The sequence below is a fragment of the Corythoichthys intestinalis genome, chromosome 9 (assembly GCF_030265065.1).
Source record: "Corythoichthys intestinalis isolate RoL2023-P3 chromosome 9, ASM3026506v1, whole genome shotgun sequence".
NCBI classification, from domain to species: Eukaryota; Metazoa; Chordata; class Actinopteri; order Syngnathiformes; family Syngnathidae; genus Corythoichthys; species Corythoichthys intestinalis.
The window spans coordinates 1,247,379-1,260,358 of NC_080403.1; the positions used below are offsets into that span (position 1 = coordinate 1,247,379).

General features: G+C 40.8%; 1 protein-coding gene across 4 annotated transcripts in view; it reads right to left on the reverse strand.

The window, feature by feature from the left end:
• si:ch73-267c23.10 (serine incorporator 1) overlaps positions 1-12,980 on the reverse strand; it is a 64,869-nt gene that overhangs the window by 30,240 nt on the left and 21,649 nt on the right. For all 4 annotated transcript variants that reach the window (XM_057845988.1, XM_057845989.1, XM_057845987.1 and 1 more), the window contains 5 exons: positions 6,420-6,581; positions 6,001-6,191; positions 1,959-2,035; positions 1,740-1,874; positions 1,472-1,641 (listed from right to left, as the gene is read on the reverse strand). In XM_057845988.1, coding sequence (XP_057701971.1) covers positions 1,472-1,641; positions 1,740-1,874; positions 1,959-2,035; positions 6,001-6,191; positions 6,420-6,581 — 735 coding nt within the window. The remainder of the gene's footprint in view (positions 1-1,471; positions 1,642-1,739; positions 1,875-1,958; positions 2,036-6,000; positions 6,192-6,419; positions 6,582-12,980) is intronic.

Here is a 12,980-nt window from a genome sequence, read left to right on the forward strand (position 1 = left end):
CAATGGGCCTATAAGTGCCGGGCCTATAAGTGCCATTAGTATTGTTCTTAATGCTAACTGAAAGGTTTATTTCATGTTATGGTTTATTTTATGGTATAGAAATTTATATAAGGTTAAAAGGTCATAAATATATACAGTATATACAGTGATTGCACTTAAGGGAGAGATTGTCAATGATAAGGTAATAAATTAAGGTAAAGGCAATTCATATAAGCAATTCATTGATATAAGGAAAAAGGTGAAAAGTTTTCGTTAATTTCGTTCTAATTGTGTTGTTTTATTTGTGTGCACCGTAGCTTTTACAGTGTGATTACATCAAGGATGGAATGAAAGTTGTAAACCATCAGTTTAAGAGACCATCTTTTCAATCGGGATGCTACTCTAGTTAATTCTATCAGCATTTGAACTCATTGTTTATTTGTGATTTATTATTGTTATTTACGTGTTTATTTGTACTTTAATAAATAATTTAAGTGTTCCAATATGTTTTTTGTGAATTGATATGCGTCAACAAAAATGTCATTGCTAAATTAGAAAACAAAAAAAAGAAAAAACTTTTTTTTTTTTTAAATTATTAGATTAGTCGACTAATCGTAAAAATAGTCGGCTGACTAATCGGGAGAAAATTAGTCGTTTGGGACAGCCCTAGTATATATACTGGACTGTCTCAGAAAATTAGAATACACAATATTCTAATTTTTTGAGACAGTCCTGTGTATATATACAGGACTGTCTCAGGAAATTAGAATACACAATATTCTAATTTCCTGACTGTCTCAGGAAATTAGAATATTGTGTCTCAGGAAATTAGAATATTGTGTATTCTCATTTCCTGAGACAGTCCTGTATATATACACAGGACTGTCTCAAAAAATTAGAATATTGTGTATTCTAATTTTCTGAGACAGTCCAGTACATATACAGTATAGTACAGGTCAAATGTTTGGACACAGTTCATTCAGTGCAAGGTCCCAGCCCCATTGATAAAGCAATAAATTACACTAATCAACCCTGAAAAAGCATACCTGTGAAGTAAAAAAACATTTTAGGTGACTCTCCTTGAAACTCAACAAGACAATGGTAAGAGTGTTTTGCTATGTATATAATTCCACACGTGCTCATTTGTAGTTTTATTACCTTCAGTGAGAATTTACAATGTAAATAGTCATGAAAATAAAGAAAATGCGCGAATGAGAATGAATGGATGGATGGATGGATGGATGGATGGATGGATAGATAGATAGATAGATAGATAGATAGATAGATAGATAGATAGATAGATAGATAGATAGATAGATAGATAGATAGATAGATAGATAGATAGATAGATAGATAGATAGATAGATAGATAGATAGATAGATAGATATGTGGTGGTGTGAATGGTTATGCGTGCCAATACTCCACGAAAAATTAGGCAAGTAATGTTTTTGAGGAATAACTTCCATTCCAATTTTCAAGGCAGTGTTTTACCTGTACTTTACGAAGAGTAGAAGTGACTGAAGCGACAATGCAAAACAGCATGTTGAAGCTGATGAAGAACTTGTTAATTGCGCAAATATCGGGCTTGGTATAGAAGACGAAGAACAGCACAATGGCAACGAATGATAGGGTGTAGTTTGTGATTGTGACCACCAACAAGGCTGTTGAATAAAAAAAAGTCAGTATGTAGGCAAAGATGAAAAAGTATATTGTAAATGTGAACATTCATTTACAGTTTGATGGCCAGAGTCTTGCTCACCTGCATACCAACCCCTTGAGTTGCCATTCTCCATTTTGTCCAGCCATGACTCATTCCAGGAGTGGGCAAAATCGACCAGCAGGACCAGCTGGATCAGAATAAAAAAGAAGGCTCCAGCAGAGCCCAGAACAAAAGCTAAAACAGCAAAAGCATACAATACATTGAGAATACACAGTACCTTTGGGAGTCTGAGTTATGATCATTTACACATAATCTTACCATATTTAAAATTCCCATCAATGTAAAAGGCACCAAGTGTAATTCCCACCAAGGCAATAATCTTAAAGAACCAAAATCTGGGGGGAAAATTGTTCACAGATTATATAACAGCATTCTCTTTAAGCACAGCTTCTCTGGCAAAAGTCTTGTGAAAGGGTTCTTTACATTTGAAGAAATTTAATTTACCTTATTTTCCAAACTATAAGGTGCATTGGAGTATAAGGCGCACCTTCAATGAACGGCCTATTTTGAAACTCTTTTCATTTATAGGCGCATTGCATTATAAGGTGCAATAGTAGTAGTATGGTTGGGGTTGCATAATGCATCCACTAGATGGAACTGCACTAAAGTGAATGTCATAACATGGCTAGCCAATATTGACCTATATAAATGGAGCATATTATAAGGTGCACTGTCTTCTTTTGAGAAAATTGAAGGCTTTTAGGTGCGTCTTATCGGGCGGAAAAATACGGTACATTATTTGATGCATTTTAAAATGCCTATGACAGAATAAAAAGAAAGTCTTAAATAGCATTATTATGTGAATTAAAATCATATTTTGAGACAATTTGACTAAATACAACAATTTGGCAAAGCGTAGATGACGAGGAATTTGTCTTTCAATCTGCCGTTTAGCCATGCCTTTCATTATAGCGCTCTAGTGTCCCTAGCTGGAGGATGACGTCGGCAGGGTCACGCATCACGATTTGGGCCTTTTTTGCTGCCTAGGAGCCTGGAAAACTTGCAATCATTAATGAAAGTATGAATTCAAAAGTTTAGGCCGTCTGTCAGAGAGTTGAAGCTAAAAAGACAATGATTGAAAACAGAGAACTAAATCAACTTCAGGATGGTTTTAGAAGAACAAAATACACTTTATGGAGGGCCATGTATAAGTCCACAGACTTGAACCCCATTGAGATGCTGTGGCATGACCTAAAGACAGTGATTCATGCCAGACATCCCAGGAATCAGACTGAATCAGTTTTGTAGAAAAGAATGGGCCAAGATTAGTCCTGATCGATGTGCCAGACTGATCTGCAGCTACAGGAAGCGTCTGTTTATCAATAATATTGTTAAATATTGTTGTCAAAGGGGGGCCACAAAATATTTAATATGATGGTTCACTTACTTATTTTCCCCCTTCTGTCATTGTTTGCATACTATCCTCATTAAAATATGAAAACCTATACTGTAAATGTTTGGGTGCTATTAGTTAAAGCAGACACTGTTTTTTAATCTGTATGATTTTGACAAAGATCAGATCACATTTGATAGTGATTTTATGCAGAAATGTGACAAATTCCAGAAGGCTCAGATACTTTTTAATACCACTACTCGTATATATCCTGCCCTTTGCTTTGTGCTCTTGTTTAATGCAAAAACACTGCGCACACTCTTACAATAAGGGCGCCACTGCCACCCACGGAGTGGATGTGCAATTACACGTTATTCTAGTATGCATCGCTTTGTGCCCCCCTTGGGGGGGTGCGCCCCACTATTTGATAAGTACTGAGTTAAACTGTCATGCAAAAATGCCTTACTCATCGCCAAATGCACTTTTGTGTTCCGTCACCAACCAGCAACTTGCGTTTCACGTAACCTAAAAATAAGGACAGTAAAGTAACAAATCAGGTTGCACACATGCTTCAGATTGCAATGTTGATGTGTTGAGTTCTGTTTTCTGGGCTGTCCCTAAACGCACCGCGTGTCTGACTTGAGTGAGAGAGGGAGGAGTGGAGAAGTTGGCGAACTGCTTTGGTTGGTGACGGCCTACAGTAGTAATGTTTCGTGCTTTCAGTTGAAAATAAACCATTAAAAGTGTAATTATATACGGCAGGCCCAGCCATTCCCGCACCTTTTTTAACGCACCACACACATCCTACTCCACGGGGGAGCTCCAGCAAAGGGCGGTGGGACGGGTGGCTGGGTAAAAATTCCATGCAGTGGTCCCAATGCCCCAAGCCGAGCTGTCCTATTTTAATGCATACATTGCACTACCCTCCCCACACAATCCTATCATGGTACTGGGTAAGGGCTGCCAGCCAGGGACCTGGCATCCACAGTAATAGGGTGGTAGGTGGGTCTTACACTTTTTCTCTATGGCGTGGCTCCCCGGGCGGGGCCTCCCCTCTGCCTGGGCTGCCGGCCGCGGGAGTGGTGGGAGGTCGGGCCTCCGATCTCGCGGCGGCTCATCGGCATTCTCCTGCTTCCACCTTCCCCTCTCTTGTCTGCCTGGTATCCGCCCTGCGCCTCCATTGCGGGCCGCTGGCTGGACACCTGTGTCGGCTGGGTGTCGCCTGCTCCGGCGGGGGACCCTGCCCTGCCCTGGGCTTGGTGGGCCGTTGGGGATCCTGTGGCGTGCCGTGCTGGTTGGGCGGGCTGCGGCTGTGGCTCTTGGGCCGGGTGGGCGGACGGGGGTGAGCGTAGGGTTGGTGGTGCGTCCCTTTTTCCCATCCCTGATGGCCGGTTGATGGGGACCACCCTGGATCCCGAGCGGTAATGATGGCTCATTTGCTGGGCTGCGGGAGGAGGGATGGGCTGCGCTGCCCCCCCACCGCCCCGCCTCCCTCCCTGGTCTGGCTGGGTGGGGGCCGTTGCGTGTTTGGTGGGGCTCGCGCGTGGCTGGACGTGGTTGGGTGCGCTCGGGTGGGGGGGCCCCGGTGCCCGGATTGGCGATGGGGTGGCGTAGGGTCGGTTGCCAATGGGCTTACACTGACAAGGGATTCGCACGATTACTGGTTTCTAGATCACAGAGCTAATTTGTTTACAATCCACCCTTCCCGATCACTTATTTTATAGACTCCCCCACCCCCGTCCCCTTCTTTCCTTGGTCAAAAGGCCCCCCACATGGTCTCAACCGGAAATACATCTAGCTGACAATAGCACCAACAAATTCATAGTTAGTGTAGGCGTTCAATGTATTTCTTGTTGTTTCTGTTTCTTTTCTTGTTTCCCCCGTAACCCCTTCCTGTTCGCTGCTTTGTCATAATAAACAAGGTATGTTGACTGCTCACAATGGGAGTATGTCATACTCTCAATCTGAAACACTAATACTGTTCAGACCAACTGGACACTTCGACTTCCATTCTCAATGTCAAACAGCTGAACAGAACAGGTTTAAAAAAAAAAAAAAAGGTCTAATTATATAAGCTGCATCTGCTTGCTGACACAAATGAGATTTGAATTATACATGATAAGATTATTCGAATATCGTCAGAATAGTCGGTCAACATTGAACTGTTGTTGCAACTCTAATCTATCTATTAACAGTTTTTTTTATTAACCATTTTAAAATTTGACCCCTTTCATGGACAGAGCTCACTATTGTGGGTGCTAGGTTTTTATTTCTGATCATTCCTACAGTTATAAAAATAATCTAGATTTGGGTTATCATAATTCATGCATTGAATTGTTTTAAGATTATATAACCTCACCAAACGACACAAGCATGATAAAATGGTAGCCTGGTACTCCAGACTCACCGCTGTTCCCGCTATTGAGTCTGGCCACCATTAAGCGGATAAATTTCCAGGGCGGAGCAAGCCACACCAAACAGACAGCGGAGTGGACCAATCAGCGACGGGCGGGACGAGAGACTTGCGCGTGGAAGTAAACATACGAGGAGAGCAGAGTTTATTCAACATGGCTAGCGCGAGACAGACTGTTGTCAATGACTTGTGTCGATGTGTTTTTGGTCATTTAAAACTGATTTTACCGTGGAACATATTCTCGGCTCTCCTGTTCGCCATCTGTGTTGTTGTGGAGACTACTTCCGACGCGGAACAGTGACGTTGCTCGTTAAGAACACGTCACGCAAATAAACGAATCTGATTTGTCGATTGATTTTGTACTTGCTCGAGAGGCCGTTAATGGGCTGGGTCCCAGACTATACTCTCAGTGTTTGAAAAATGGTAAATGGTAAATGGCACAGGGAGAACAGTCTGGCCGTGCCAGGCAAATAAAATGGGCCTACATGGATTGGAGACTGAAATCCACTGGTTGTATTTCGTGTTTAATTGTACATCTCTGAAATAGGACTCACCCATTGTGTAATGCAGCGCGGGGTTCTCTGCTGTTCTTGACGTTAATCATGAGAATGGAAAATCCGAAGAACCACAGACTCATTCCAAAGCAGACACGGTAGACTGCCTTATATCCCACAAGCATTTCGCAGTTAACATTACCTTGAAGGGCATCTAGAGAACCTGTCTCATTTGCACAGAAGCCTGGTATCTAAAGACAAAAAAAAAAAAAAAAAATCAAGGCATCTTCTTATCAGCAAGGCCGCTGGCTCGTTAAATATTTGGATTCAGTCCAGCCTATGTCCTTCTCAAGGATCTTAACGACTTTTAGGAGTGATAAATTTTCCTGAAAACCCGTTAAACAAATAGAGGTTCAGAAGGGGGTGGTAATTCTTTTTCATACTTTGAGGATTACAGAAATAGAATACAGCATTTCTACCCGTTTAAGTTGCTTATCCACCCCTGGCGACAGCATGATGCAGGCCACGATGGTCCCAATCAGCAGGATCGAAGCGTAAATCATTCTGGTCACCGTGGAATTCCTGCAACTTGGGCAACAGCTGGACACTGTACATGTAGCACTGCCGCACAGACATGGCACCTAGAGGACAAATTGTAGGAACAATTGTTGATGAGTGATATTTTTCATCCTGTGGGCAAAGTGCTGATATAAATTGTGTCAATGACTTATTTGTTTTCTTTTAAAAAAACTGAAAAACAAAATTGAACAAGGAGGAAGCAGACTGTAATGAATCAGTTTTCTTTATCAAACAGTTGTTCATAAATAGAATCCAAGTCCATTTCAAAGCACTCTCTCAATGACAATTTACAGTTTGAATTGGAGCTTGTGTTAAAAGGAGACTGTTATATGAATGAGTTTATGTGTGTGGTTTCTTTAGGAGACTGTTATATGAATGAGTTTATGTGTGTGGTTTCTTTATATAAAAAAATAGACAACTTTACTATCTAACAATAACTCAAGTGCTAATATGCTTCTCTAAAACACAATACAGACACTTAAGACACTGATTAGCATCATCGCTAACTAGCGTAGCACTTTGTGCTAAGTAGTAAAGTCTCATCATCAAAGAATAGCAACAATACAATTGGCTTGGTTTACCCACCTCTGACGGGGGCACACTGTAACTTTATTGAACATGTTTATTTTGAATATTCAATAAATAAGTACCAATAATCAGTGACAATAATCAAATAAAAGAAAAGCACAAAATATGAGTATTCAAAAAGGAGTGAGAAGAAGTATAATTTATTTACTCCCACCCCTAGTCCTTAAGTTCTGACATATAAGTTCCAGTCCTTACATTTAAACATACAGTATACATTCTTCAAGGTTTAAAGAAGGCTCCCCATAAACAAGTTGACAATTTATTCAGGTCGACTGAGATCAAAACGGCAAGGCGAAAAAGAAACACTCAGGCGGGGAGGCAAGGTCATTCTATCATACGTCAACAAAAGGTTCCCGAGAAAAAAATGACAACGATTAGTTAAACATGCAGTCTTTTGATGGCTCTCGCGGGGCGGGCCGTGGGCAGAAAGAAGGGTGTGTTTGAAATTATTGTCTGTTTGTGGATTGGACAGGAGGATTCAGGAGTTACTGTGGTTCGGGCAACGACGATGTGGATTTTGCCACCTCAGTGTCAGTGGGGCTCTTGGAGTCTTGTCAGTTGGATATCAGGCGTTCTCCGATGCTCCTTGTATTAGGACAGAACGCCCCGCCATTTGTCCTGGACTGTCCGGGAGAATTGATTGCAAGAGTTAGTGGGTCAATCTTGCTCATGACGCACACGTTGGGCTTCCGTAATAAGATGGCGTCGTGTATCTTTTATGCCCTACATTTTGCTTGGTTTCCTTAAACTATGGTATACGTAAGTGCTATTTATTTTATATAGGGTATGTTACACTAATACAAACAAAGGGTGCCTACGAGAAAAGGTACTATCGCCTTCATTTTGGCAACACAAAAGACAATCTCTCCACAATTCGTAAAATTATTGATTTAGCTACCCAACCTGAGCGTAGTACACTAGCAGTGAACTCACTCTCTCTTACTGTAATCACTGGACCCAAACGGGACTGCTCATAGCTGCCGGCAAAAATCGATTATCAAATTCCTTAGCAAGTAATTTAATAATTGGTTTCAATCAAATTAATCAATTAACTGTCAAAGCCTTACATCACACTAAACATTTCAAATTATTATTATAAACTCATTCACTGCCAGTGATGGTAATAAACATCCAATCCATTTGAACAGGGAATGGCTGGCAGGGAATATCATTGCTATCGCCGTCAATGGCAGTGAAAAGAGTTAAACATGATGGACATAATGGAGGGAGTGACTACAAAACAGGAAAAAATTACTATAGCAAAAACCTATAGTTTTTGAGATATTGAGATATTTGAGAGATGATGTCATGCAGGCCCCCATTTATTGCAAAAGGGACCCAAAATGTGACATTCATTTATGCTATGTTTGTGCTGTAAAATTTTTTGCTTAAGCTGCTATCGTTTTATAGATATGGAGATATTAATTTTGAGTGATGACGTCACTCGCAGCTTTTCCGTATCCAACTCTCGCGCGGCTGACAGAGAATGCCAACTTTCTCAATAACAAAGGGCTGTCCCAACATCTAGCGCAAACATAACAGAAACAAATGTCACTCCTTTGGGTCAATTTTGCATTAACTGAGGGGCTTGAGATATTAATTTCAAGTGTTGACGTGACTCACAGCTGTTACTTTATGCCTCGTAGACATATACTTAAAATGTGATGAAACAGTTAAAACTGATTATTAGATTATCGAGTTTGTGTAGAATACTTATTTGCAGCCGTATCACACAAATAAATTGTTAAAAAATCATGCATTGTGATTTCTGGATTTTTCATTTTAGATTATCTCTCTTACAGTGGTCATACACCTAAAATTTAAGACTCCTCCATGGTTTCTAAGTGGGAGAACTTACAAGAATAGCATGGTGTTCAAATACTTATTTTCTTCACTGTATATGTAGAAGGATTGCAGTGGATTGTCAAATAAAACATGCAGCGGCCTGAATTGTTCAACACTTCCTCATTTACTTCGTCTACACACTTGTACAAAAAAATGACAGACAGTAATGTAGCGCCACGTCTGGCTGAGTGTTTATTGCACTATACCACAAGTATGAAAGTACAGTGGTACCTCGACATGCGATTGCTTCGACACACAATCTTTTCGACATCCGACGTAAAATTTTACTCACCATTTGTTTCTACGACATGCTCTAAATACGACGATTTATGACAGCACCGCAGTTTCTTTGCTTTCCCGCAGGACAGACGCACGGCAGATTTTCTTGTTAGAGAAATCAACATGGGTTCCCAAGAATGTTAGTGCAGGTGGTTTGTAGGTGGTGAAAAAAGGAAAAAGGTGAGACTTACTATTGAAGTGAAGATGGAGATGGAAATGATAGAAAAATATGAGCTCAATGTGCGCGTCCTTGAACTGGCTCAACAATACAGCCGTAGAATGTCTACGATCTCGATGGTCCTAGCCAGTTAGCCAGTCTTTATAAATTAAGGTGACAATTATTATTGTGTTAATATCGCCAAAAAATCGCTAGCTTCGTCAGGTTTTTAATCATTTATGTCGGAACTTGTGCAACACAACATGCCTGCTGTCCGGGCAGATGAACATGAAACGTGAAAGTAAAAAGTCCTGTCACAGGTACACCACGCAAAACACAGTTGCCACATTAGAACCCGATTCGTTACATTATTACAGGTATTATTATCATTATTACTATTTCTATTAGGGTTGTCAAAATTATCGAGTTAACGGGCATTAATTTTTAAAAATGAATCACGTTAAAATATTTGACGCAATTAACGCACTCCCCCCACTCAGACAGATTTAAATGACAGTACAGTGAACTGCTTGTTAATTGTGTTTTATGGAGTTTTGCCGCCCTCTGCTGGCGCTTGGGTGCGACTGATTTTATAGGCTTCAGCACCCATGAGCATTGTGTAAGTAATTACTGACATCAACAATGGTGGGCTACTAGTTTATTTTTTGATTGAAAATTTTACAAATTTTATTAAAACGAAAACATCAAGAGGGGTTTTAATATAAAATTTCTATAACTTGTACTAACATTTTTCTTTTAAGAACTACAAGTCTTTCTATCCATGGATCGCTTTAACAGAATGTTAATAATGTTAATACCATCTTGTTGATTTATTGTTATAATAAACAAACAGTCCTTATGTACTGTATTTTGAATGTATATATCCATCTTGTGTCTTATCTGTCCATTCCAACAGTTCAGTAATTTACAGAAAAATATGGCATATTTTAAAGATGGTTTGAATTGCGATTAATTGCGATTAATTACGAGTAATTAATTTTTAAGCTGTAATTAACTCGATTAAAAATTTTAATCGTTTGGCAGCCCAAATTATTATATTATTATTCCGATTTTTATACATAATTTATTTATTTTGCTCTGTGTAATGGCTATTTGCAATAGTACCAGCAGCATTTATTAAAGTGCCTATGACAGTAAAAAGCATGTTTATTTCATATTTCACACGGTATTTTATGTTGCTGAATGAAATGGACCGCTTGGATGTGTGTGGAAGCGATCGTTTTATTTATTCAATTTTTTTAATCCCGCGCCATGAAAATGAGTGACTTCCTGAATTGAGGAGGAATGCGAATGTGACGTCGCCTAGGTCAGCATCTCACAATACAGCATTGCTTTATAGCATGCAGATGGACTGGGATTCAGCTGATTTTGCGGATTAATTCGTTTATTTTTCGCATCACGCCAGCCAAATGTGCTGCAGGGTTGCTGCACCAGGGAGTGACGTGTGAGGCTTTTTGGGTTTCAAAAGTTCCCGTTCACTGTGGAGAATAGCCAAAACAAGTCCGACAACTGTGGGACCATTGGACTTAGGAGGAAGTGAGTAAGCATCGTGTTTTGTATTATGTCAAATACTGGGATAATGACACACGTTTTAATAAGGAGGTGGCTTGCATTTTGTGTGTGACAATGCTCCTTGTCCACCGAGAAGGCCACTCGGCCGACGACCGGCAGCTTGTCACACACCCCCCTTGGTCCTCTTTGCGTGGCCGCCGGGAGAGCGCTATGCTCGGCTTATGCTCGTGCGGTTCGTCCAGACTTCTAGCCCGCTCTGCCCTATTTGTGTGCCCAGCAATAGACCACTATCTTCGGGTTGGGCTCGGGCAGCTACGCTCTCCTCTGGCCGGTTTGTCCGGCGGTCATTCTCCAGCTGCTTCCCCCACGAACGAGCTCTCCTGCTCGCAGCATCGGGAAAGACGAGCTGTAACTTACTCGCCGCTGGCGGGGTTGACGATCTGTGAAGACAATCGACAACCCCGCCACCGTGTGAAATGACCCGGGGTTGTTTTGTGTGATTTTTCGCTTCGAAAGGCGAGAATAAGACTTGGAAACGCCGCTCTGTTCGCATTAAAATGTCGGCTAGCTGTCACGCCTCCTGGTTTGTTTACACTCTCTGAAGGCAGGGAAATGACAAAAGCCGAACTAACTCCGGTGGCATAAAATATCATTCGGGAGGGTGTAAGAAGTCGACAGTTTTGACCTTTATGGAGTAATTTTGCCATGTCGTACTGAATAAATGCATTTTTAATATTTCATACTGCATTTAGCACGTTATTTTTCGCGACCATATCATTTATATAGCAATTGGGGAAAAATACTAAAAAGAATATCCTGTAAAAATATTGGAGTAGAGCGATTGAAACAATGATATTTTGCTGCTTTCTTTGTCGCATTTTTCTCGTTCTGAATAATTCCCCCTCAATGGGATGAATATTAAATGAGATGAAATCGAGACCCATTCGACGTCATCCTCCAGCTGGGGGCGCTAGAGCGCTATAGTAACAGGCAGGGTCTAAACGGCAGATTAAAAAACTAATTTCTCGTAATCTGCGCTTTGCCAAATTGTTGTATATAATCTAATCGTCTCAAAATATGATTCTAATGCTATTTAAGATCGCAGGCTAAGGATTTAGTGTAGGTTTTCGCGCTGTGGTTGGTTGATAGGTTGTTGTTCTGCCTTTGGCAATATGTGTTAACGTGTATTATTTACCATTATATTGAAATGCATGCCTTTTAGTTTTTAGTGTGCTTTTACGCTCAAGTGGGGGCGCCCTTGCGCTATCTCACGCGAAGAAGAACGTGCTCGCGTGAAGAACAGCGCGCTTACACGCGAAGAACAAGTGCAGCTACATAGCATCCAAGCGACTCGAGTGAGTGAGTTAGTGAGAGAGGGAAACACTGCTACGAGCCTACGTTCTTTGTTAATGTTTGTAAAATATCTACAGAGGCAATGCCTGTATGTATCATCTTTTGTGTTGTTGTTGTGTGTTTCCACTCACGATCGGACACTTAAATCCAGTTGTGTAGTGGTTTGAATGATGTGGTAATGCTAGTGAACGCATGCTAACCTTTTGTGTTATTACGCTATTAGCAGCTAATCATCGCTGATTTACGTTGATGCGAACCTGTTTGTTATTGGGGATGAAATTGATTTGTTTTATTTCTATTTTTCGTTTCACTCTTCAAGTGATGGTTGAATAAAGTCAGCAAATTATACCAACGTCTTCTGCATCGTCATTTGGGAGTTTAGCGAGCTGTATAGCCAGGCCTGAGCCTTAGCGTCTCGGTGAGGTCAGTACAGTCGTATTCCGTCTACCTTGCAATGACTGCAGGTCGCTTTGTTGTAATTTTTCCTCGTGACGTGAAAACACACTTTTGAGCGTTTGAATCTACGTGTTGTCATTGTTGTTTACGGCTGCAATGCTCGTGCTAAACCATCGTAACGTTTCATTTTCACCCTCCTCAACTTTGGAGCGAGTGGTTCTTGGCGCTGTTTCATGCGTCTGGACAACAAGACACATCACGTCACGTGATACGCATTTTTAGGAATCGTTAAAGGGATCGTTAAGGCTTT